Consider the following 26,618-nt stretch of genomic DNA (forward strand, 5'->3'; position numbering starts at 1 on the left):
GGGGAGGGGGCAGGGTGGTGTCAGAGGCCACCCTTGCCTGGGTCCAGGCCCTGGGCTTCCTGCCCACTCTGAGGTCAGCTGCATCTGGCAAGGAGCCCAGCCCCAGCCCCATGGGCAGCTTAGGGATGGCCACGGCGTGTGCGTGGCTCATCTTTCAGAAGGTGGTGACACAAAGGTCCACAGATAGATTCAGGGAGGGAAGAAAGGAAATGTAATGGCCAGCAGGGCACAGGGATGTAGTGACTCAGGCCCGGGCTCCCCGCCAGGCTGGGCCACTGCTTAGGAATACTTTCACCCAAGTTGGATGAAAGAAGCCTGAAAATACTTTTCTTTGGGCTCCGCGGGGGCGGGGGAATTTCCTGGGGGGGAGGTTTTCGGGGGAGCGAAATCTTCGGGCCCTCAGGCTGCTGCTCATCTGCTGTGACCTGGTGGAAATTTCACCGCGTAGCATCCGAAGGTCTAGACTCAGCTGACTTTTTCCCTTTCTTTTTCAATCTGGACGAAGGGCACACTGTGTGGTTCTTGTCGATCAGCACATCCCTTGCAGATTTCTGGTCCTAAAAAGCCCACAGCCTCTCCCCAGTGTTGCAGGCGTTTTGTACAGAACGGGATTTTCACTCCAGTGAACGCAGGAAATCTCTTTACTTCCAAATGAGCTGTCTTCCGGGGAAAGTCTTTCCACTCAGAAACCATATCATAAATGATGCCGGGCTTCCAGGAAGAGCCAGAAAGCTGCTTAACCCAGAGTGTGGCTGAAAATCTGCACCCGCGAAATGAGAACAGTAGAAATCAATACTAGTTGCAATACCAGTAATTTTTTAATAGAAAAATACTTGGTTTTATTCATGTGACTGTTTGACACTGGAGAGGGAAGGTAGCTTCATCAGAGGATGGTGGGGGGGAGGGAGGCTGTCCCAGTCTGGGTCCCCTGGGCCCCTCTCCTGTCTCAGCTCCTCAGCCTAGACCTCACGTCCCAGCCCCTCCTGCCGGCCCCCTCTCTTCTACTCCTGGGAGCTTCTTCTTTTTTTTTTTTTTTCCTTTAACTCATGGGAGCTTCTTACCAAGACTGTGTGAACGCTATGGCCTGGTTTCCATGGCTGGCTCGGCCTGATCTGGGCTTGTGTCCCCTTTACACTGGGTTCCCACTGGGTTGTGACTTAGATGTGTGGCTGCCAAGCTCTGTCCTCGATGGAGGGTGACCACGACAGGGCCTCACCCAGACCAGTGCCCTGGAGATGTTTGTTGAATGAATGAATGCAAGAACCAAAGTTCCTTGTGGGTCATTGGAGGGACTTCTGGACTCCTGCAGGAATTAGAGGTGCTGGCCCAGGTCTTTGCCATCTGTGGACCTAAGGCCTTCTGACCTTGACCCAGGTCTCCCCAGGCAGAGGGTGTGAGGGAGCGGGCCTAGACACAGTTCGATGGGAAGAGCGGTGAGAGGAAGGACACCTCTGGGCAGGGAGGAGAGGGGAGAGCAGAGCTTTCCTGAGGGGTCAGCTGGTGGGAGAAAACCCTGCTGCTGCCCAGCCCCCTGTATCCTGCTTCTGCAGCCTCCCAGGAGCCAGCTCGAGGACTCCACGCTGCCTGGAAGGCCTCCACTCCTGCTCTCACCCCCCACCCTTCCCACTTGTCTCCCTGCTGCCCCCAGATGCGTCCCCCAGGCAGAGTTCCTCATCCATAACCACACCCCCTTGGGGGCTGCACCTGCCTCATCTCCCGATGCCGGACCCTTGTTTTCCTCTGTAGAAGCTGCCCCCCCCAGCCCCCGCCACCATCAGCCGCAGACCAGCCCCTCATAAGGAGACCTACTGGAGAGAGGCTCAAAGGCTTAAGGCAAAACAAAAACAAAAACAAAAGCAGCTACTTTCAATCAACATCTCATTCTTTGCAAAGCACTCTCACCTCTGTTACTACAACGGTTCTCCATCCAATCCGTGCAGGGTGGGTATTCCACCCCCATATTGTAGGTGAGGAAACTGTCCCCTCTGCAAATGGAGGGGGCTTGCTCCAGCTTCACCACACTGGCCTCCTAAGGGGAAGGGAGAAGGGAGGGAGGACAAATGGGAGGAGGAGGAGGGGGGAGAGAGAAGGAAGGAGGGACGACCCAGCCTCCTTGAAGGGCTCCTCCTGGCCAATAGCCCCTTCAGAGCAGGCCCCCTGGAGAGCCGCTCATCACCCTACCCACAGCCCTGGAGAACCTGACTTGAGAAGTTCTTAGGGCAATTTCTCAAGTATGAGAACCAGCATCTGTTAAAACACAGGTCCCCTGCCTCCCAAAGCCTCTCGGAGCTGGATCTCTGGGGTGGGGCCAGGAATCTTTGTAATTAGTGGCTGCCACACAGCTCTCCCTTCCCCTCCGTGCCCTGCCCGCAGGGAACTGAGGCTCTCTGTCCCAAAGAACCATAGAACTGTGTGGGGTGACAGTGCATGATTCAGCCTCAGGGAAGGCTATTTGCTTCCTTAATTGGCTGAACTCACTATGGGGAGCCTGGAAAGTCCCCGGTTGTCGCTGCAAAGCCATGGACCGGTTTGCCCGGCGCCCAATAACTGGCTCCTATGAAGCATCCCCAAGAGGAGTTTCTAAGGTGTTCCCAGCCAAAGCAGATGTTAGGACAGAGCGGGGCGGGCTCCGAAGGAGGCTCCTGTGGGTGCCCAGGAAAGACATCAGAGAGGCAAGAAGTCTGGGAACACACGCCCTGCCCTCTGTTCCCACAGGTCCCCAGCACATTCCTGGTCCTGTCTGCCCTGTCCACCCCTCCCTCTGCCACTTTATCCTGTGGCCTCTCAAGTCCTGGTCTGACCTTGCTGAGTGGGGCCTCTGGACCCGTAGAAAGGGAAGAGGCAACTTGGAGAGGAACACATCCCAGGTGAGAGCCGTGTGTGCCACCAGGTGGCGCCATTGGCACAGGACAACCCTGGGGCTGTCCGCGTGGCTGGAGGGGGTGGCAGCTTTAGTAAAGGACCTTCAAGCTCTGGCCCCCGCCACCCAAGGACCTCCAGTGATTAGCCTCCTGGTCCGTGCTTGTCTCTTTCGGGGGCACAGTTGTACCAGGAGCCTAAACTTAACAAGGCCTTGGCACGTGGTGAACATGGAATAAAGGTTGAAAAATGATGCCACCTGTTTTTTCAAATCCCCAGGATTATTTTCAGTGTGGCAGAGGCTGGGGAGGGGGCACTAGCTCCTCGCTGCCTCCCCTCAACAGAGTTAGCAAGGAAAGTGTTATGTAACTCTGGGTATATGTCCAATAGGAAAACCCTGCACTCTGGTCCCCTCTGACCCCAAGCAGGCCACTTACTCTATTTTTCTCCATCACTAAATGAGGGCTGTAATACGAGCCCCCCGGGGAAATCAAATGAATTGCAGGAGAGCACAGTGATTAAAAGCACAGCCAAGGAGCTCAAGCCCTTGTTCTACTGCTTACTAGCTGTGTGGCCTTAGGTAAGTGGCTTACAGTCTCTGAACCCCAGTTTCCTCATCTTAAAATAGGGGCAATAATAATACCAACCCACATGAGGGTTCTGTGAGGACTGAAGTAGTCAGTACACGAAAGCCTTTAGAATGGTGTCTGGCATGAAACAGATATTTCATAAACAGGCCAAAATCAGAGTAGCTTGAACAGAGAAGGGACTTTGGGGATGGTCCAGGTCAGCCTTCCAGGCCAGGCAGGCATCTTCCAGCCGTGTGCAGGGCGACGGCCTCCAGGTGGGTTTACACACCTCTGGTAACAGAGAGCTCATCCCATCCCGAGAAAGGAGGCTGGGCCACTGTGGACCAGCTAGTTCATGATTAGATGGGTCTCGTTTGACTGAGTTGCAGCTGGTTCTCAGGGCCTCTGGGCTGCACCACTCACCTGCAGGCTGCTATGTGGTGCAGAAAGGGGGCCCCCAAGGCAAACTGGAGTGTTGCTAGAAGGGGAGGGAGGCCGCCCTCCACACCGCTCTCCTCAGTGCAGGGGTGCTTGAGGGAGAGGATGGAAGGAAACAAGGACCCGACCCATCTGCCCCTGGTACCCCAGGCAGTGGGGACGCGAAGGCCCAGAGGAGGGGGACATTCTCCATCTCGATCACCTGGCCAGTTCAGAGGTGGTTCTCAGGGGGCCCCGCCAACTGCTGGGCTTGTCCTTGTCCTAGAGTCTATAGGGAGGAAGGAAATGACTTCCCGCAGGTGGAAAAGGGAGGAGAGTGGTCCCCTTCTGCTTCCTGTGCACCCACCTCCCACAACACAGCCTGGGGAGGTAACGCAGAGAAGACACTGCAGACCCTGAGCATCGGAGCCAAACGTGGCTCCAGGGGCCTCACCTCACTCACTCACTCACCCTCGCTCACCTGGGGCAGTTAGAAATCCTGTCTGGGGGTTCTGTTTTCCTCTCTAGACAAGGGAACACCTTGAGGGCAAAACTATGATTTATGTTGTGTACTCCCACTGCCTGGTACACAGGAGGCACTTAATAAGTGTATTGAGGCCAGCAATTGTGGCCCAGTTTGGAAAGCTTTAGTCTTTGTGTGGACAAGGCACCTTAGGACTGCAGAGGGTGTATGTGCTCACCCATCTCCTTCACAGCTGCCACCTCCTCCATGAAGTCCTCCTGGGCACCCCCTCCTCCCTCCACCCCATGTAATTCACTTCTTCCCCTGAGTCCCTCTTTGCTACGTACACACTTCTGCCATTGAGGCGGGCAGGAGCAGTGGTTAGGAGCAGAGGCTGGGGTCGTCCTCAGAGTCATTTCCCCTGAACACATTTCTTAGCTGTGTGACCTTGGGCAAATTTTATTTTAATCTCCTTGTGCCTCAGTGTCCTTAACTGTAAAAGGGGTATGATTATAGTACCTACCTCAGAATTGCACAGAGGATTAAATTGATGTATAGATTAAAATCGTCTTAGGTGGTGTCTGACATTGAGTAACTGCTCTGAACTACCATGTGATTGTGTAATTATAGCTCTCTCACTATAGCTCTCCCACCTGAGACGTGGGCTCCTCGAAGCTGGGGTCTTTCACTTCTGCATCCTTCTGCTGAGGCCAGTGCCTGGCAAAGAACAGCTGCTCAGCAAATATGAAGGGATGGATGGATGGATGGATGGACAGACGGATGGACAGATGACTGGACGAGAGCAGGAGCTGAAATGCGCAGTCCCCAGAGCCCTCACCTGCAGACACAGCTGTGGAGGCTGGCCACAAAGGCCAGGAAGCCCCCAGCTGCCCCACTGGAGATGCCAACAGAGCCTCACATCCTCTGCTCTTCCTTTCACTCACTTATTTGAAGCTCCCACCGAGGGCAGGGGAGAGGAGAAGCCTATGGACCCAAGTTCAACAAGTTCACTTCAGTGAGAGGAGGTGGAGAGTCTTGAAGAAAATGAGGCTTCTGAATGTGCTGTGGTTTCTCTTCCATCACCCTGGCTCCTGGCAGTACAGCCTGGGCCCGCTGGCTCCCCACCCAAGGTCCGTTCCCGCCTCTCCCCAGGAGGCTGCATGGCTTCAGAGCATCTAGGAAACTCAGCAATGAGCCAAGACCCCCAGCCACCTCTTTTCAAGTCACATCTTCCCCAGGGAGGACATGGGCCTCCTCCTGCCCCATCCTGGAGTCCAGCCACCCCACTGGGGCCAGATGGGAGCCCACTATGTGCCAGGCTCGATGTTAGGCTCCCACCTTCACAGCAAGCCTGGGAGGGAGGCACTTTCTCCCCATCTTATGCTCGTTCATCCATCACTCACGCACCAGTATTTATCAGGCACATACTAGGTGCCGGCACTGTGCTAGGCTCAGGGGGGTCAGAGGTAAAGAAGAGAAACAGGGGGCCCCAGGCAGGCAAGAGGCCGTGGGCTGGACTTGGTCTCAGAGGCAGTAAAGCTCCTGGGGCTCCAGGAGTGCAGATCCAGAGTGCAGGCTGCACCGTCAGGGGGCCTAGGGCTTTGTGTGGGTGGTTGGGGTGGGGGGAGGCGGAGCAGCCCCTGAGCGCACAGGCAGGGGTGGACGCAGAGCCCGGGTCCGTGTTCCCAGGCAGCCTGGCCCTCCGCCACCTCCCGATACCAAGTCCTAAAGAGGCTCCTGGAGGCACAGACCGATGCCTTTGTAACGCTCCCTCCGCGCGTGGAGGCATCGACACGACGTCTATCACCATGGCATCGAGGTGCTTAGACAACCTGCTCCCCCCAGGAGCTCGGAACCAGCGTGAAGCAGATTATCTGTGTCTTCCTGTGACACGTGCGATCGTGTATCACTGTGATGGATCCGCAGTCAATACCACTGGGGTCCCGCCGCCCCCCAGCCGGTAGGGAACGTCTTCTGTTCATAGGTCTTCTCACCTGGTGGGCGGGCCCTGCTGCTCGCCGTCCTCCCGCCACTCCTGGAGTTGGTGGGAAACGGCTTCTGGGTTTCATTGTTCCTGTGCTAAGCGGCCGAGGGGAAAGCACTCAGACGAGGGGCGGAAACTGGACCCATCCCGCGATTCCCGGAGGCCGCATCGGGGGTGGGGAGAGAGGCTCTGGCTTCACACAGCCGGGCGTTAAATGCCATCCTCAGGCACCCGCCCTGATCTTGGGCAAATTGTTTTGCCTCTTGGGGGCATAGTTTGTCAAATTGGAATAATAACCTTTATCTTGAGGGTTGATGGGCATTGATGGAGAAAAGAGGGCAAGGGCTCAGCGTGTGCTGAAACTCACCACCTTCAGTTCACCCCGCCTTCCTCCCACGCCAGCTGGCTCCTCACCACCACCCCAGGCCCCTTCCCTCCCCCACTCCGGACATCTGTCCCTCATCCCATCTGGCTCTGCCCGGCGCTGGGCTCCAGAATGCCAGGCTCCCAGTCTGCAGGGGAAAGGGGCCCAGGTGGCAAATAATTACAGTCCCTGTGTTGGTGCCTGTGGAGGGGAGGCCGGGGCTGTGGTTTCGGCGGATGGGGAAGAAATTCGTGTCTCCTGGTGGGGGAGGGGCGGCTCCAGTTTAGGGCAACTGCAGGGAGGAAAGACATTTGAGGTGGGTCGCTGGGCCTCTGTGGGGGACCCATGGTGGCTATCGCTGGGGTGAGGACAGACAGCTGGCTTTCGGGCTCCGTGGAAGGCTGGGAGCTTGTGGCTCCTGCCCTCCCCCTCACTGCCTGTCTCTCCCGCATCCTCCCAACCACTTCCACCCCCACCCAAAACCCTGTTCTTTGAGGAGCACCTTCATCAAGGGGTTCCTGGACTATTTCTGAGGGAAGTTTGTGTGAATGGCGTGGTTTTTCCCTTTTTTTTTTTTATTAAAGCGTTTCAGATGTGAGCAGCTAGACCAGCCCTGGGGTTACCCATGGAAATCTGGTATACCCTCCTGTCACCAGTGTCTTCTGGACAGGCCACCGACTGGAAAGGGGCCGAGGAGGGGAGAAGCCCACCGCCCTGGGGGGATTGGGAGGCCGGCAGCCCCAGATCCTCACCTGCCGGCCTCCCGGCCTGGGGCTCTTCCCGCCACTTGAGTGGAAATTCCTGGGTTATTGAGAGGACAAGGGGGCCAATTGAGGACTTGAGGAAGCACAAGGGTGGCCAGGGAGGAGCTTGTTGGGGATGTGAAGGGGAACTGTGGCTGCCAGCAGGCTGTCCCCTCCTGTGAGCTAAAGAGGAAGGAGGGACACAGACGCAGAGGCCCCGATGGAGAGCTGGCCTCCGCAGCGGCGGGTCCTGCCGGGCCCCCTCCCGAGCCCCTGGCTGCTGGGCTTGTTCCTGCTCCCCTGGACCCTGCAGCTCGCAGGTGCAGGTACGCGGTCCTCCCTCCTCTCATGTGCTCTGGGCTTGAGCACATCAGAGCCGCTTTCATCCGCCGCGCAGCTAATTCCACGGACCTGTCTCGGGGGATTTGCTGGTTGCGTTTGAACATTGCAGACTTCACAGGGGAAGCCTTCAGGGACCAGGCGATGTTTAGCTAATGCCTTGCCAAGGTGGCTTTTGAAGAGGCAGGGGCAGCACTCCCCCCTCACTGCTGCAACAGCCTCCCTCCCAGCACAGCCTGACCTCCTGGTCCATCAGCTAGGTGGGTGGGCGTTGCTGCGGCTGGGGGCTGGGGGGGGGGGAGGGACATCAGGCTGGGTGCGGGATCCCTGGGGAGGGTCAGCTCACCCCCAGGGCATCTTACAGTGGAGTCACTGCACTGAACTTGCCCAGCGGTATTGGAGCCTCTGTTAGCTGGGGGAGGAGGGAGGCAGCCGCTGGCCACGGGAGCACAGTGCCTGAAACACAGAATTGCCACTGTTGCCAGAAAGCGTGGCCCCTCCCACTTCCTGAAATACAACCAGAGGCCACATCATTACTTTCCAGGGGCTGACACTCTGCCCCTTTCCTGGTCCCAGGTCCCCTCAGAAGCTGGGTGGCCTGGATCCAAGCCAGGCCCTGGGATGAGTGGCTTTGGGGTGAGTTCCTTCAGGCCGGGGCACGCCCAGGAATGTCCCTTGCCAAGGCTGCCCACCCTGGGGTCTCTGGGGCTCAGTCTCGCCCAGGTGGTGCTGACCTCCTTGTAGCCCCAGGGTCCCTCCCACCCCTCTGTGCCAGCTGGGTGCTTTCCTTCCGATGCGCTTTGACTTTTAGGAGCCTTCCCGGAGCTGCTCCCCACACTTCTGCTTCAGCCTCTGCCTTTTGTTTCTACCATAAACAATAACAGCTATTCTTGTTATCACGAACTAGCCTCTTTGAGTACATACGCTGGGCTTCACGGGCCCCCTCGAGGCTCCGTTGGGGTGCTGTCCTCACAGGCACCATTTAAGAACCAGGAAATGAAGCCCAGGGAAGCCAGGTAGCTTTGCCCATGGCCTCGTGGGTGAGTAGAGGCCAGGTTCAGCCCCAAGCCAGGACCCTTGGCAGTGGGTTCTGGGGGTCCTCTTGTCTTTCTTTGTAAAGAACAGTCTTCGCAGAAAAACCTACCTCCCTGGGGAGGTACAACTTGACTGTGTGGTAGCTACCGCAGGCCTCGCGGCCTGGCCCCCCAACAAGGTCATCTCCTTTAATCTGTGCACCTCACGCCCCCTGCCCATGGACGGATGCAAAGATGGCCTGAGGAAATGTGGCTTGTTGGTGACAATGTGTTGAAACCCATTTATTCATTTTTAACTTAATTTCCCTCCAATTCCCATTATTTTTCTTTTTGTGGTCCCTTGTGCCCAAAAGGGACCCAGCACATCCCAGTACCTGAGTGGAAGAGACTTTTGGGGGTGCTGCTATGAAAAGCGCTTTTGTAACTGTCTTGACTGCAAACAAACAACAAATAGAATTTCCCCCAGTATTGCAGCAAACATTATACAAAAGAGAAACTCTGCTCTTTCGCAAGAGGTGGAAACACCTTGTGGTCTCCTAGAACCTCTTTTTTGGCTGCAGCATGACTCATGTGGGATCTTAGTTTCCCGACGAGGGATTGAACCCGTGCCGCCTGCATTGGGAGCACGGAGTCTTAACCATTGGACCACCAGGGAAGACCCTTCTAGAACCTTTTGGAGCAGCAGACAGCACCCCATTATTCCTGGTCCTTCTCCTGTGTGTGCCTGGCTCTGTCTCTCTGCTGTGCCACACCCCTCCCTCACCCTCTTGTCTGAGCTTTGAGGGTTTGGTGGAGGGAATCCTACCTCTCCCACTTCCCCCAAACTTCCCCTGCCCTCACTCATCATCCTGGTGCAACCAGCTCCACCAACTGCCGGCACCAAGACCCAGCCTGTGGCCTCACCGTGTCCACAGAGAGCCTTGGGAAGCATCATCACTGAAGTCTGGGCTCAATGCGCCGTTTCCCTGAACCGCCTGATGCAGGATTGAGTGCAGGCCAGGGGCATTCAGCTGCGTTTGGATCTGGGCTCTGCAAATCATCCTGGGCCCCTGAGCAGTTCTCAGTGTTGCTGTGCCTTGACAGCCTCATCTGTCAAGTGGGTGCGATAGTAGTGCTTGCTGGTAGCCCATCCCAAGAACTGAGGTTAGGGCACGTGGTTAGGGCTCAGAGAATGTCAGCCACCTGCCTAGTGGAGCCAATCAAAATGCAAGATTCTGTTGGCCGGGTCTACATCTTGGGGAGCCCACCGGCACCTTGGGCCACTTTGACCTTTCCAGGGGTCTCCAGCACACCCTGGGATGGCATCTCAGGACCTCCCTTGCTCCCAACCCTCCTCCCCCTGCTCTCCTCTCCTCTCTTGAGCAAATGCTACTATTCTCAAAGGATCTAGCAGTCACCTCTGGCCTCATGGGGACTTGCTCTCCTCAGAGGTGAATCATCTGAGTCTGAGGCTCAGCTTTTCTGGGAGCAGCTGCACACCTGCTCCAGCCTTGCTTCTACCAGGCTTCAAGTCACTTCCAAGGGCTTTGAGACCGGACAGACCATGTGCAAGTCCTGCCTTCTTCTATTGACTGCTGTGTGACCTCAGGCGAGTTACTTAACCTCTCTGAGCCTCAGTGTCCTCAAAAAACATCAGTCCCCTTTCTCTCCCTGGACTTTCCAGAACTCTGGGCTGTATTTATTTCCCAAATAGTCATTGAAGAGGACCAGTTCTAGGCACTGTGGGGACTTGGTGGTGAACAAGCCACAGCCCCCACTCTCAGTCTGGTGGAAACCGTGAGGCTCACCCACAGAGCAAGACCCCAGGCCAGAGTATGGATGTGGGATCGCCTCCCCTCCCCTGCTTACTCTGGACTCAGGTGTCGCAGCTCCCTTTGTTGCCCAAAAGATGTTCAGGAGCTGGCTGCCTCCCTTCCCTGCAGCTCAGGGACTGGCCTCTGCTTTTCATCTTCCTCTAATCCCAATAAAGAGCTTTCGAGGCAGGCAGAGGAGAAGCACCTCTCTGCTGGAGGTGGGGCAGGGGGAGTGATGGAGGGGGAGACAGGGAGGAGACAGAGCGAATGGGTGGGTGGCAGGCACAGCGTGAATAAAGGCTGGGAGGCCAGAAGGCAGAGCCAGGGGGAGGGAATGCCAAGAGGTTCCATTTGACTGGGGAGGAGGGTCTCTTAGCAGAGCTGTGGGATACGGTTCCCACTGCGATGTGATTCCAGGTGGATTATAAATGCTTGTCAGGTAGGGGTTCAGATGCCATTCCAATGGGTCCTATTGTCATTGCTTTCTCTTTTAAAATTGTGAATTAGAATACATTCACAGAAAAGTACAACAAATATAAGACACAGTCCTGTGTGTCTACCACCCAGGTCAAGAAAGAGAACATTCTAGTGCCCCAAAGCCTCTGAACACCCCTCAAGACATCCCCTCTCCCCTCAGAGGCACCATGACCCTGAATTTAGGGCAATCACTTCCTGGCATTTCTTTATTCTTTTATCCTTTAGTTTGTGTCCCCAAATAAAGTAGACTAGTCTGGCTTGTTTTTGAACTTTAATCAGAATGATCCTGTGGGTGTTCTTTGTGACCTGCTTCTTTCACTCAACATTATGTGTTTTTTTCTTTTTAATAATTGTATTCATTTATTTATGTTAATTAATCAATTAATTTATTTGGCTGCACTGGGTCTTAGTTGCGACACACAAGATCTTCGTTGCAGCACGCAAACTCTTAGTTGCGGCCTGCATGCGAGATCTAGTTCCCTGACTAGGGATCGAACCCGGGTCCCGTGCATTGGGAGCGGGGAGTCTCAGCCACTGGACTTCCAGGGAAGTCCCTCAGCATTATGTTGTTTAAGATATATCCTGTTGATGGTCTGGCTGACGTTTGTTTATTTTCCTTGGTAAGGAGCAGGGGTCACAAACCCTGGCCTGTGAGGGTAAATCCAGACCACTGTCTTTTCGTATGGCCTTCAAGTTATGAGTGGTTTTTATGTTTTTTAAAGGTTGGAAAAACTCAAAAGAAGAATACATATTTCACGGCTCGTGAAAATTATACAATAAAGTCACTCCCCATATCCACTAATTCAGCATCTGTGGATGCAACTAACCACGATCAAAAATATTCTGGGAAACAAAAATTTCCAGAGAGTTCCAAAAAGCAAAACTTGAATTTGCAGTGCAGGTGGCAACATTTACATTTTATTTACAACTACTCACATAGCGCTTACCATGTATCAGGTACTATTAAGTAATCTAGAGATGATTTAAAGCGCAACTGACTCTTGAACAGCACAAGTTTGAACTGCCGGGGTACATTTTTACACGGATGTTTTACAATAGAAAATACTGTAGCGCTTGCTACACGGTGGTTGACTCTGAGGATGTGGAATCTTGGATACGGAGGGGGAGGGCCAGAGAGCCGACTCTACAGTTACACTTGGATTTTCGACTGTGCAGGGGGTCAGTGCCCACAACCACCACATTTTTCAAAGATCAGCTGTATATGGCAATCCTATGCCACTTTATGAATCCCAGACCAGAGCAGTACAGTACATGTTACACAAATATCCTGTGTGTCTACCCCCCAGGTTAAGAAAGAGAACATTACAGGGACCCCAAGCCCCTGTACCCCCTACCCCCCACAAGACACCCCCTCTCCTGAGCATCTGTGGATTTTGGTATCCACGATGGGTCCTGGAACCGTGCCCCATGGATACTGAGGGACGACTGTGTTCCCATTTCCGTGTCCATAAATAAAGTTTTATTGGAACAGAGCCACACGTATCCATTCGTGGCTCATCTGTGGCTGCTCTTGCCCCACAACAGCGGAGCTGAGTCGCTGTGATAGAGACCATATGGCTGGCAAAGCGTGAGATATTTACTGCCTGGCCCTTTACAGAACACGTTTGTCAACCCCTGCTGTGAGCGTCCCATTGAATGAATACACTGCGATCTATTCAGTTACGATGGACGTCCCAGGTGTTCCCTGTGGCTGTGAACACCTCGTGTGTGGTCTCCAGGCACACACGTGTTCGGTGCCTCTGGGGGTATGTTCCCATTAAGCCTGCTTCTCTCCGCACCGCCCGCCTCCCTGTGTGGACTGTGAGCTTCAAGGGGGCACAACACGTGTGGGCTTACTTGGCTTCGAATCCTTCACTCTCAGCACAGTGCCTGGCACCCAGGGGACATTCAGGAAATACTAACCGTGACAGGATGAATTCAACTCCCAGCCAGACAACCCCAGGAGATCTGAGCAGGTGGAGGTGTGACGCCACGAGGAGAGGAGTAACAAAACCCTCCTGACTGTGAATGAGGGGTGGACGTGGGGGTGCTGGGTCAACACGGGCCTGGAAACAGGATCTGACCCTCCGCCTGCTTCCTTGCTTGTTAAGGATCTAGGTGGGGCCTCACGGTTCTGGGAGTGCAGGTGTCTGGCACTGGGGTCGGGGCAAAGCCAGAGGAAGGGAAGGGGGTGATTGAGGTGAGCCTGGAGAGGTGGAGGGAGAGGGACTGGATATGAAATTGGCAGGTGGAATGCCCAGCTTCCTGGCAAGGACAGTCTGACTTGCCTGGGTGTGAGTCCTGGAAGACTTGGGCCAAGTCACCTGACTCCTCTGAGGCCCTGTTTCCCTGTCATGGCACTCAGCGCCCTCCTATGCAGGCCTCTTGCCAGTGGCAAATAGGAGGACCCGTCCAAGACCACAGATGGCCCTGGGGCTGGCCCCTGGGACCCCTCAGGGAGGGTGCATGGGCCTCCACCCTGCGGACAGGCTGCCTGGAGGAGGTGGCAGGCCTGGCAGATCTATACTCCCACCCCTGCTACGCCCACCATAAGACTGTGTGGGCTGTGGTGGAGATAGCGTAGGGCCAGAGCTGGAGCCCCTTTGAGGCTCTGGGCCTGGTCCCTTCTGGCGCTGATGGGCAGGTTTTAGGGGTGAAGAGGAAGCACCAAGTGGGTGCAGCCCAAGCCCGAGTGCAGGAGTGGCGTCCCATCAGGCAGCCCATGCTCAGACAGTCAGGGGAGGCACTGGCTGCAGCGTTTTTCATAGGGTCCAAGGGCACGTTTCTGAAGGCAAGTTCATACTTGGCAACACATACCAAAATTTTAAAATGCATACCCTTTACATCAGAATCTCCCCTTCTCAGACCCGTCCTGAGGCGCTAGGGGCCCAGGAGACAGCATGTGTATACAAGGATGCTCTCCCCTGGGTCCACGCAGCACAGCTGCAGCCTCACCGCCACCAGCTGGTTCTTGCTGCAGGGCATTCCCATCAGACCCTGAGCCCTGCCCCTCTCCTCCAACCCTGGGCTGCCCATCCCCCCAGGCTCCTGCTCCCCTCTCCCACACCCCACCTCTGAGCCAGGCTAATGCCCGCCTGCCCCTGAGCTTTTCTCCTGCTGCTCCCTTAACCTGGAAAAGTGTCTTCTCACTTGCCCACCTAGTGACTCCAACCTGTTGGTCAAGGTCAAACTCGTACTTTCTTACTTTCCCTGTGGTGCCCTTTCTGGTCCACTCTCCCAGTCCCTGGCAAACCAGCCTTGCTCCCCAGGGTGTTCACCTGTGCTTCCGAATGTCCAGGAGCTCAGAGGTGTGGGGCATGACTGAGCTCACCTGGGGCAGGTGAGGGTACAGATGGCCAAGGAACAAGCGCCCAACGTTAGGAGGTGGGCTATGTAAGAAAGAGAGAAGGGGAAGGCTGGAGAGGAAGGGGTCTGCAAGGCCAGGCTCAAGGCCAGAAGGAACAGGAACTACAACTGAACCACCAGGGTCTTTGCTGACCTCCTGGGTGGAAAGCATCAGGAGTTGGGGGGGGTGGGCCGTGGAGGTACAGGAGGGAAGGACCCGGCTGGCAGATTGGAGGATGTGGAGGGGCGGGGAGAGGAGGATGGAGGGCGATTGAGTGATTCTGTGCCCAGAGGGTATAGGATTTTGGGGGAGGTGGAGATTTAAGAGAATTCAGGATAAAAGCGATCTGGCGAAGGTGTCCACAGGAAGGAGTTAGTGTGTTGTCAGCCAGAAGGGTTTATATTTTAAAAGGGGCTGGAGGTGGCAGGTGCCGAATCCCACAGAACACATCACTAACGCGAGGGTTTCAGGAGGCGAGGAAGACTGGAGCTCTCTAGTATGTCTCTTGTCATTTTCCTAACATCCCAATGTGATCATGTCACTTCCCAATTTAGAAGCCCACAGAGGCTCCCAGGTTTCCAGGACAACATTCAGCCCCCCACCTGTCTCTGGCCCCCACCCAAACCCTTTCTTTCAACTCCACCAACTCCTTGGCCTGTTTCAACACTTGCAGAAGCTTCGCCCAAGAGCTTCCTCGTGCTTAAACCCCTTGCTTCAACCCTCCCCTCTAAACCTGGCTGTCCCCTACTCTTCGTTCAAGTTCGGCTCCATAAAGAGATGGGAAAGAAAGATGAAAATGCTCGAAGCTGTGATGTGGGGGGTGGGGACAGAACTGCACACCAGCTCTCGACGGCCTTCTTGATCCTTCGCTGTGGTTTCTAGAATGTATACAGTGAGCATGTTGCACTTTTACAATGGGGGGAGGGTGCCCTGAAGAGTCATAATTTAAAAAGCAAAGTGCGTGCTCCAAGGGCCACCTCCCCAGAAAGCCCCTGCTCCCTCTGGCTGGGCTGGGTCCCCTGCACTGGGTTTCTGCCACCCCTGAGACTCCCCTTTATCTCAGCACTTTCAGCCTCATCAGGCAGCTCCCTTCCCCGTGGCAGCAGGACTTCGGGGGGCACACACTCCTTGCTGAAGGGGGTGTCCTGGTGGGGTCTATCCCCCTCGCTCCATTTCTCCCCTGTCAGAGACAAGGAGCAGAACCTCAGCCCACCTGTTGGCTCTCTCACACCTCAACCTCATCCTGACACCCTTCTCTGAGGGTAAAGCTGGTTATAAAGGGAGAAGCAGAGTCCCCTGCTGCCCCAGGCCACACTGCAAACAAGCTCCAAAGTTTCAGCAACTTGCCTTTCAAAACAGACAGAATGGGAGGTGACTGCTATAAAAATACCAATCAACACCAGCAAAGCATATACAATTCTGGGACTAAACATTTGACATTCTGCACTTGGTTTGGGTCCCCGTGTGGCCACCGTGCACCCAGGGTCCAGAGTCTGGAGGCGTGAGAACAGGATGCAGGCAGGCGTGGAGATGCCCTCCCCCCACCCCCAGGCAAGCCACATCCGTGAGCATCTTTGTCATTCGGAGGTGTTGAAAGATGTGACAGCCAGTCTGATGGCAGTGTTCCGAGGGCATCAGCGCTAAAAGCTCCAGGATACACACGCTCTGTTCAAAGATTGCCTTCCAACGCCTGCTCCGCGCTTCTTAATCAGCCGCTTGGCCACGCACTGTCGTGTTTGATGCGTGTGTCCTGAAGGACTCACCCGTTTTTCTGTGGTATCCTGCAATTCATGCTCAGGCAAATGGCCAGAGCCCTGTGATAAAACCAGCAGCCCCGCATCTGTGTCTTCCCAGCAGCCCTTCAGAAGGGCCTTGAAAAAAAGGCATGGCTCTGAGAGATGCCAGAATTAAATTGGAGGGCAAAACTCCATGCCTAAAATAAAGACCGTGGGAACTGCTTTCTTCTGTAGCTGGAGAATCAAAGTGTTTTCATTTAAAATCGACCTAAGTTGGAATGGATACCTTTGATCACCACCTCTGGGCTCTCATACCCTTGGCTCAGTGCCCTAGAAGAGATTGAGTTCTGGGCAGAGGGGGAAGCTGGGGCCAGGGCCTGGCTTGTGGAGGGGGGTTTGTTGGTGAGAGGAACAGTGAGTGGCCCAGAGCAGCTGGAGAGAGTGAGGAGGGAGGGCCGCGTTGGGGAGAGTGCCTGATTCTGGGGGTGAGGGGATGTCGGTGCTGCAGTGAGAGAGGGACTCTGGCTGGCCCTGCCACTGGACCAGTCTGTGCAGGGTTCATGGGGCCACTGGTTTCTTTATTACTATTATTATTATTACTATATATTACACATATTATAATAATATATGTTATTATATAATATTATTATTATTAATTTTTATTGGAGTCTAGTTGCTTTATAATGTTGTGTCAGTTTCTGCTGTACAGCAAACTGAATCAACTATAGGTATACATGCATCCCCTTTTTTTGGATTTCCTTCCCATTTAGGTCACCACAGAGCATTGAGTAGGGTTCCCTGTGCTGTACAGTAGGTTCTCATTAGTTATCTATTTTATACATAGCAGTGTATATATGTCGATCCCAATCTCCCAATTCATCCCACCCTCCTTCCCCTCTAGTATCCATACATTTGTTCTCTATATCTGTGTCTCTTTCTGCTTCGCAAATAAGATCATCTGTACCATTTTTCTAGATTCCACATAGGGCCCCTGGTTTCTGCTCTGGGAGCCACCAACTCTTCTGAGCTGGTGATGTAGCAGTCCCCCTCATGCTGCAGGGTTAGTCATCACCCTCAGACCCTCTTCGGGCAGCCAGGTGTGTCTGCCTATTAGATGACCCAAATTGAGGGGGAAGGCCTCTGAATGTTCATCTCCCTTTAAAAGAAGGCAGTTCTTTCATTGGAAAAGTTTTTTCCTTTGCTTGCTTTAAAATTTTTAAAATTGTAGCCTAGAGTAATGGTTGAGAGTGTGGGGTTATCGGCTCCGAGAGACCCAGTTTAAAATCCCACTTCCACCACACTAATTACTGTGCTGATTGGGCAAACCTCCTCCTTTTTTATGAGCCTCAGTTTTCTCATCTGCAAAAGGGAACATGCCCAGTGGAGGTTAGTCCTTATCATCGCAGGTTTGACAGCAAAGCCTGCGGGTCTATGCTGTGTGGACAGAGCCATGCACCCAAGAGCGGCTCAGGGAGGAGGTGAGCGAGTCCTGCAGACTGAGAAGGTGACTCCACAGCCTGGGGAGAGGAGGAGGATGGGAGGGCATTCCCAGCAGCGGGAATAGTATGGGCAAAAGCTCAAGAGCCTGGTAGGCTTGGCGTCTGTGTGAGGACTGAGGGCAGCTGAGCTGGGCTGCACAGGACTTGGAGGAATGGACTTGGATCCTCCAGGCAAGGGACTTAAAAAAAATTTTTTTAGCAGTGGTCCAAAGTGAAGGGATGCACGTTACGGCATGACCTGTCTCAACCCAGTTGTATGAGTATAACAAAGCCAGAAGGTCACGAATAGCATCCTTACTACAGACGAGTTGCTCCATGTTCCATTTTTTTTAATTGCACGTCTTGACCCTGTAAATTGATTTCAGACTCCTTCCAGGGCCTCCTCTGGTGGAGGGCGCCCAGGCAGGGTCAGGCAGGGCAGGAGCAGGATGGCTGGTGGGTCCCTCGAGGGCAGTGCCAGGCAGGCCTGGCCAGGAGGAGAGAAAGCTGGATGCTGGAGCTGTTGAGGTGGAAGAGGGGGCTGTTGTGCTGGGGACGGGGAGGTCTGATGGAGCAGGCGCCCCTCCCACAGCCAGTCAAATTCCTCGATGGCTCATCCCTCCCCCAGAGACTCAGCACGGGGTCCCTGGGCCAGAGTGGGGAGGGAGGCACCGACTGCCAACCAGCTCTCAAGCCCGCAGTTCAAGCGCCCACAGATTCAAAAGAAGAACCGGAAAAGGAAGGAATCAGTCGCCAGCGGGTGGTAGATAAAGTCTTTCCCAACAAGGGAGGCAGACAAGCAGGCAGGATGGGGGAAGAGCAGCAGGAAGCCGCTGGCGGGGAGGGCTCTCCGGCTCAGAGCCCCTGCACACACACTGCCCACCCAGGCAGGGCAGCCTCGAGGGCCAGGCCCAGGGCACACGCCCCAGCTCATTGCCTAGTCCCGGCGTCCAGCCCAGCACAGGGCCTGAGGTGTTAGGCTGGGGGCAGGAGGTGGGGGGGGTCTTTGGGGGTCCTGTCATGCCCGCAGGCCACCCCGTGCTGCAGTGCCCTGTGCTGTTGGCCAGTCACTTACATGGGCAGAAGAGTCAGGCTGGCATTTGCCTTCTGAGGCTCACAGTGGTCTGGCTTCCCTGCCTCCTTGTCTCTGTGGCAGGCATGCTGTGTTTTTGGATCCATTTTATCTCATGACAACACTGTAAGGTTGGCACTCTTTTCCCTCATTGCAGGGAAGACACTGAGGTTCAGAGAAGTAAAGTCACTTGCCTAAGGTTGCACAGCTTTTAGTGGCAGAGCCAGGATCCAAACCCAAGCTGACTGCCTCCAGAAACTGGTCTTCTCCCAGGCACCTGCCCACCCCTCCATTTCTGGTCAGGCCACAGACTTCCCAGCAGTCCCTGGAGCTGCCAGTGAATGAGGAATGGAGGATGTACCATCCCTGAAAACACCATCTCCTGCAAACTAGGAGTGGGCAGGGCTTGGGGGTGGATGGGTAGCCTGTGCTGCCCACACTAGCTTCTGTGCCTGCAGTTGTGTGGGGGTGGGGAGAGGACTTGGAGTTGCGTAATAAGCAGGCAAGCTCTCCTGCAGGGCGTGGTGGCCCTCGGAGGCAGGGCCCTCCCAGACACCCTGCTGCAACCGTTTCCCAATCCCTCTCTGGCTGGCCGTGCTCGCAGTCTCCTCCCACTTGCAGGGGTTCCCCCCGCCCCCCTACCTCCCCCCGGGCCCCACACCATCCACACTGACACAGGATGACAATTCTACCATCCAGAAAAATTCCCCCTGGACCCGATCTTCAAATTCTCCCTGCACCTCCCGCTCCCTCCTTTCCTTTCACACCTGCATCCCAGAGAGCAGCCCTGTGTCCCACTGCCACCAATCTGTCCCTCCAGCAGGAAACTCACCAGGCTCCTTGAAGCGCTTTCCTCCCCGTGCCTGTCCGGGCCTAGGCTGCACCGGGGTGCACAGAGTTATCCGAAAGCAGCTTTGCGATGCTCCTGCAGTCCAGCCCTCTCTGTGTGCAGAGATTCCTCCTCGCCTGGAGCTGCGCCAGCCACCCTGAGCAAGTCAGTCCTGTGGCCACTTACAGGCGCAAGTGAGCCCCTAGTTCTTCAAGTCTCCAAACCCAAGTCACAGCCTAGATTCAGAGTTGATTCACACTGAACTCATTCCTGGCACCATCTGGGGTGAGAGTAAGGGGTGAGGGCCCTCTTCTCTCCTTCTCTTCTCAGACCCCCTCTTCAAGCTCCCCTGACCCCCACCCCAGTGCCAGCCGGTGGAGGCAGGGGACGGGAGGAGCAGGAAGGGGCAAGAAGCCCTGCCCATCAGGTGCTGCGGACACGGGCTCTGTCTCTGGGTGCTTACAGGGTGTGGAGTGGACTCCCTCGGGCACCTTCATGGCCACTCAGGGGCTCCCGGTCGGGCTCCTGTGGTTCTCCCTCCTGCCACAGCCTCGGGAATCCAAGGTCCACCACAGTCCTCCTCCCTGGACCATTTGCCCCTCTTGGCAGCCCAGGAATCTAAGAGAAGCCCCAGGCTGGCTCACTCGGCCCTGGCCCACCTTGTCCCCTGGGAGACGAGCTCCCTCTGCTGAAACAGGGGCAAGGCGTGAAACAGGGCTTGAGACAGACCCTGGCCAGCGTGCCATCCCTGTGGCACTCAGGGGGCACACCTGTGAGGGTCCCAAGGAAGCCCCTCTGCATGTGAGAAGCAGGACCCCCCAAGTCAGGTTGGGTGCCCCAGCAGCTCTGTCCAAGCCCGCTCTTCACCGCCACTGGCCAGCCTCCAGCTGTGAAAACGTATGCCTCCTACCAGGAGTCTGACAAAGCCCTCTTTAGCATCTGATGCCGACCATGCTTGGTGCCACCACGAACACACACAGCCTGGTGCTGGTCACACCTGGCTGGGTCTGATGCCACTGCCTGGCCTGGGTGCTGGCTTTTCTTCCTTAGCACAGTCAGACAAACCTGGGTTCAAATCCCAACTCTACATTTAGGAGCTTTGTGGCTTTGGACCTCTAAGGCCCTCTGTTTTCTTTTCCTCTGCAAAATGGGGTTGCAACAGTTGCCTCATAGGGCTTGTCACAGTGTTTAGTTGACATAGGGCCTGTGTCATACCCAGCCAGAGTACACTGTCTATATGTTTTCTTTCCCCTCTGTCCTTGGGCCAGTTCTGGCCTCACTGCACCTGTGTGTTCCTGCTACCAGACCCCCAGGGCATCACCACCCCTTCATCTCCTCCCCAGTTCCAAGTAGCGGTTCCCTTCCCACCAGGCTTTCCATTCCAGGCTCCCTCTGCTGCCCTGTAAGACTGGGGACATTGCCAGGGCAGGGAGCCCCTCCAGACCTCAAACGGGGCTTGTGATCTAACTGATACTCTTAAATGTTTGTTGGAGGTGCAAAAAAATGGTACCTGAAAAGCGTTCGTGTACTTGGAAATTACTTTGAACCTGTCTGTAGCACCGAGGCTTAACTGGAGGATGCTTCTAGGTGGTAGCCGGTCGGAACAGCCCGGACCCCGGAGGGGCTTCTTGGAGGCACAGGTCCAGGAGAGGGGGTGGGAGCTGGGCTGCTGTGGTCCAGGCTCTAGGGTGCTGGCACCCCAGTAAAAAGAAAGGACCCTGGAGGCAGTTAGCTACGTCACTGGGTCAGAACCCCATCGCCTTTGCTGCAACAGCAGGCTGCCTGTCCTCCTCCTTGTTTTTGGCCTGCTGTCTCCTGATTGGCTGTCCTTATTGGTCCACAAAGATGGGCTCGTGACTTTACTTTTTGGGGATAGCAGTTTCCCCTGAGTCTGAGGTTCTCTCTGTGGCAGATCTGAGCCAACGCCACACACTTCCACAATCCTATCCCTCTGACCTTAAAATAAAGAATCCCGGAAGCATCCAGAACAATGGTCATCTATTTTTATAGATTTCCCCAGAATTGTAAAGATCGGCTTCATTGCACTAGCAGATTCCATCATTTTCTAGAAGGATACCTCAAATGGGAATAATTTCTTAAGACAATTGGATGAATGTCTTCCTGCCCCTGGGCATAGAGGAAGGCGTCACCACTGTGCTGACAGCACGTCCAGCATCCCCGGCCTGGAGTGGCTCTTAGATACTGGAGGGGAGGCTCAGGAAGCCCCGGGGGAGGGGGAGCTGCCTGGGTGCGGCCGGTGGTTTTGGTCAGGTTCCAACCTCCCGACCCCCGTGAAGAAACACCAGCCTGTCGCTGGCGCTTGCCTGTCTGCCTGGCAGGGTCACCATGAGAACCAAACGGGAGGAGGTGCGTAAACGTTGGCAAGAGGTTCCCGAGCTGAGTCTGGGAGACTAAGTAGGAGTTGGTCAGATGAGGAGGCGGTGGTCCCGGGCAGAGGGGACAGCGGAGGTGGCTGCGGAGCGGGGCGGTGGGCTGTGTGCGCAGGAAGCACACAGCCTGGGCTGGCGGGGCCAGCGCTGTTCTTCTCACCTCCTGTCCTTCCCGGCCCACCTGGCACCCCGGGGCACCATGCACAACCCCCTCCCGCCGCCTCTGCACCCCCACCCTGCCCCTGCCACACCTCCAACCTCAGCCCTGAATCAAGGCTCCTTGTTTTATGGCAAAACGAATATATTGTTGTAGTTAAACAACAGCCATCACCAGCCCAGGGAAATAAAGTGCGGTGTAAAGTCCCCTCTCCTCCACCCACCAGAGGGGAGCCCCCAGGGCCCGCTCAGTGGGGTCTCCATGCATAAGCATCACATGTGACAGAGCCAACCCACTGTGACAACCAGACATGCCTTGGAACTGGCTTGAGTTTCTCCAGGGGAGGGGGTGTCTCTTTAGTTGCTCCCCAGGAAGCTCAAAACATCAGCGTGACCCAAGGTTGGAGGGATCAGCTGGTGTGGAGGGCCGTCTCTGTCCCTGTCCCCGAGTCTCTCAGAAGGCCTGGCCTCGCCTCCCCTGGGATCCAGCCCAGGGCTGAGCTGAAGAGACCCGTGAAGAAACCGGCGTGGCCTCTCGCCAGCGCCTCACCCACCGCAGGCAGGAGGCCCACGCCTCACTCCCCCGACCAAGTAAATCCTGCCGCTCCCTCTGAGTGGCTGCAGTGCGTGATCTTCTCCCGACTAACAACCTGGCCAGCATGTTCTTGGCTGCTTGCTGCTGACCTCAATTTAGAACTGTCCGCTGTTTGGCTGCAGGAGCAGGAAGATGCCGGGGGATGGGGCATATTGAAGCAGGGGGGCTCGTGCAGCTGACGTCTGGGAGTGGGGCGGTGGCAGCTGCTGACCTCGCCCAGAATCTGACCAGCACCCCAGAGCCTGCAGGAGGGCGGGACGCGAGCCAGCCAGGATGCTGCTCTGGGGGCTTCCAGACGGTTTTCCTAGGTGCCTCCGAGGAGAGGGGCGGGAGGTGGGGGTGGGGGAGAAAACTCCCGCAGAACCGCCTTCCTGACGGTCACAGCCAAACAGCTGCATGTGGAATACCTCTGCACTGTCGGAAAACTGCTTTGGGGGCATTGTTCGTTATAGTCTATAAAAACTTGGCAAATTGTTCTCCAGGCTCAGATTCAGGGAAAGGTTTGTCTCTCCTGGCCAATGCCTGGCACACCTCCTCCTCAGGCTGGGGAGAGCCCTGGGCAGACCCGCCTCCCTCCGTGTGTCTGTCTGTGCCAGGAAGTGCTTCTTCCTGCCAGGAAGGGTTTCTTTGTTTTGTTTCCTGCCCCTTTTCTCTTTACTTCTCATCCTTCACCAGCTTCGGGTTGTCTCAGACCTGTGCTTTTTTCCAACGTGGCTTCTTGAACTTTTGGAAGGACAGGAGTCGGGAGCATGGGGTCTGGAGTCTTCCAACCCTGGGGTGGGGGCTTGCAGCTCTGCTCCACACCTGCTGAGAAATTCAAAGCTAGCAGCTTGACCTCCCTGACCCCAGACTCTTCCTCTTTGTAAAATGGAGCCCTTACACGCTTGTGCCTTAGGTGTGTTGCGAAGTGTAGAGTTGCGTGCGTGGAGCACTTGGCATACCACCTGTACACACTGCGAGCTCAGGAAGTGTGAGTGTGAGACTCGGTCCTCACGCGGAAGCGGGGGCATTGAAGCTGCCACTCTCCCCTTTTCCTTCCCCTGCAGAAGAGAGGTCAGTGACACACACTGGCCTCCCCATCGTGGTCTCTCTGGCCAACAAGACCGTTTCCTTCGACTGCAAGATCACCTACCCATACACCACCAAGTTCAAGGACTTCACAGTCGACTACTTTTATGTGGACCTCCAGGGCCGGGAAAGCTCTAAGGAGAAGATCAACTGCAATCGTGGCCAGGGCAGAGAAAACGAGACCCACACCACAAACTGTCCGGTCACCCCCAAGCTGCCTGACGCATCTGCCACCGGCACCTACTACTGCTCCGTCGGCTGGTGGGACTCCAAGATGATAGGGAACGGCACCTTCATCCTTGTCCGAGGTGAGCTTCCTCCATGGCTCTTCGCAGAGCGAAAGGCCCAGAGGTTTCATCCAGCAGACTCTGGGGCACAGAAGCTGAAGTGGGGAATGTTTGCCTCGTGGTTCAGCTTTGGCAAAACAGAACAGAGCAGCCTCGGGGAGCCCTGAGGTGCCGGCACGCCCACCTTTGTGGGGACAGGGCAGAGGTCTGGAGGATGGATCTGACTCTGCCCCCTCTCAGAGGCCCTTGTTCTCAGTGTCCCTTTGGCGCATTGGTTGGGTGAGTGCAGAACGGGGCATATGCATGTGTGTTTATGGAGACCTGTGAGCAGGGACACGGCTCGTATACATCTTTCTGGGGACAGATTCCTAGTTTTCATCACATTCTCAAAGAAGTAATGATGCCAAAAAATTAAAAACAGCCCGTCACTGAAGTCCTGATTCTCTGACCCACTCTTGTGACTCCCGCTAGTAGGGGCCAGGGTTACAGAATCCCACGGACCTGGGTTTGGCCCCCAGGCCTGCTGCTTGCCAGGGTGTGACCTTGGACCTGCTCTTCCTGGCAATACCCTGCCTGTCAGAGGCTTTTCTTGGAATGAGTGAGATGCTCAGTGCATGGGCTGGTACCCGGTAGTGGGATGTGCTAGACAAATAACAGACACTTGTGTGCCTGCCACGTGCTTGGCACTCTGCAATTGTTTGGGCAGCCAGGTGGACAAATGGATGGACAGAGGGGTGGAAGGAGAAAGGGATGGATGAAAGGCTGGATGGCTCAAGGGAGAGGGCTGGGCTTTGTTTTGTTTGCCTTGCCTTTGCCCTCACCCACCCCTGGTGCAGGCCAGCACCTGGTAGGCCTGGTACAAACCCACCCCCTTCACCCTCACCACTCCTGCCCGTATGATCACTACTTCACATGTGGAAAGGAGGAGGCCCCAGGAGGTGAAAGGACTTGCCCAGGTCCCACAGGCACCTCTCGTGGAGGCAGGGGCGCCTAAGAAGCAAAGGATGTGGTCCTTGCCCTTAACAAGAATCAAGACAACAAACACAGAAAGGGGCTCAGGCAAGGCGGGTGTGGGAATGAGGACCTCAGCAGAAGTGGGGTCTGGGGGGTCCTGGTGGGGGAGGAGTTGTAAGTAGGGTTGGGGGTGGGGTATGCCTCTCCCAGGCAACTAACCTCTGCTTCCCTGCCCTCCACCCAGACACAGGGTACCGAGAGCCCCCACAGGGCCCCCAGAAGCTCTTGCTCTTTTGCTTCGTTGGCATCCTGACTGTCCTGAGCATCCTGGCCACGGCCCTGCTGCTCTGGAAGAAGGTAGGGAATGCAGGCACACAGCAACGCCACCCCCACCCCAGACTATGGCTTAGCGATGCCACCGGTGAGGGGTGCCTGGAATAGGCGTTCCTCATGGCCAGGGGCCCCTCCCTCACCCTCCCCTCTGGCTGGGCCTGTGCTGCCAACTCATCACCACCAGGTCCTTTTTGATCTTTTTAAAAAAAATTAATTAATTTATTTATTTATTGGCTGAGTTGGGTCTTCATTGCTGCTGGTGGGCTTTCTCTAGTTGCGGAGAGCGGGGGCTACCCTTCATTGCAGTGCGTGGGCTTCTTATTGCGGTGGTTTCTCTTATGGAGCACAGGCTCTTAGGCACACGGGCTTCAGTAGTTGTGGCCCGTGGGCTCAGTAGTTGTGGCTCGCAGGCTCTAGAGCACAGGCTCAAGAGTTGTGGCCCACGGGCTTAGTTGCTCTGCAACATGTGGGATCTCCCCGGACCAGGGATTGAACTCGTGTCCCCTGCATTGGCAGGCGGATTCTTAACCACTGCGCCACCAGGGAAACCATTCTTTTTGATCTTGTTGCAAGAAATCAGGGCTCTTGAGCCTTTTCCGGGTCACTGGTCCCTCTGAGTGTCGGATGGAAGCCGCAGGCCTGCATGCTTATCGTCTCTAGCTCTCCAGATCAGGAAACCTTATCTCAGATTTTCTGGATCCCCAGCAACCCAGAAGGAAGGAAGAAGCATTTTCTCAGGGCTGCCGCGTACCAGACACCCTCCCACGTGGGCTCCAGTTTGAGTCCCACTGTCACTCAGTGAGAGAGTTTTCGTCCCACTTTACAGCTCTGAAAAGTGAGGCTCAGAGAGGCGGTGACAGGCCCTCGATCTGTTTCCTCCCCACCCTGCTGCTCTTCCAAGGAAAGGGACAGGCAGGACAGCCCTTGACTTGTCCTCCCTCAGAAGCTTCCGGGCTGGAACCTAGGTATGGACCTAGTAACTGGGCTTCGGGCAGGGGTGCTGAGGGACTCACAGCCCGTCTGCCGACCCCTACACCAGGCTTAGCGGTGTGACTGCACAGGTGCCTTCCATGGGCGTGAAGCACAGCGGGTGAGGGCAGAGCAGGGTCAGGTCAAGACCTTGACCCCAAGCCCCAGCTTCAGCCCCTGCTCTGCAAAAAAAAGAATTTTAATGACTGGATCTCAGTGTCCTGAGAGGCCAGGGAGACAGCGGTGCAGAGTAGGTGCTCTGTAAAATCTCGAAGGGAGGACAGGAGAGGGAGAACCTCAAAGCCTCAGCTTGACTTCTGATCCCAACCCCTCTCCCTGCCACACAGCCCCGGGGAGTCCTAT

General features: G+C 55.6%; 1 protein-coding gene across 1 annotated transcript in view; it reads left to right on the forward strand.

Moving 5' to 3' along the window:
• Positions 1 to 7,619: 7,619 nt before the first annotated feature.
• Positions 7,620 to 26,618, forward strand: part of NFAM1 (NFAT activating protein with ITAM motif 1) — a 32,787-nt gene continuing 13,788 nt past the window's right edge. Inside the window, exons 1-3 of the mRNA XM_057743237.1 lie at positions 7,620 to 7,732; positions 23,698 to 24,020; positions 25,198 to 25,310. Coding sequence (XP_057599220.1) covers positions 7,620 to 7,732; positions 23,698 to 24,020; positions 25,198 to 25,310 — 549 coding nt within the window. The remainder of the gene's footprint in view (positions 7,733 to 23,697; positions 24,021 to 25,197; positions 25,311 to 26,618) is intronic.

Source organism: Hippopotamus amphibius, chromosome 7 (assembly GCF_030028045.1).
Source record: "Hippopotamus amphibius kiboko isolate mHipAmp2 chromosome 7, mHipAmp2.hap2, whole genome shotgun sequence".
Taxonomy (NCBI): domain Eukaryota; kingdom Metazoa; phylum Chordata; class Mammalia; order Artiodactyla; family Hippopotamidae; genus Hippopotamus; species Hippopotamus amphibius.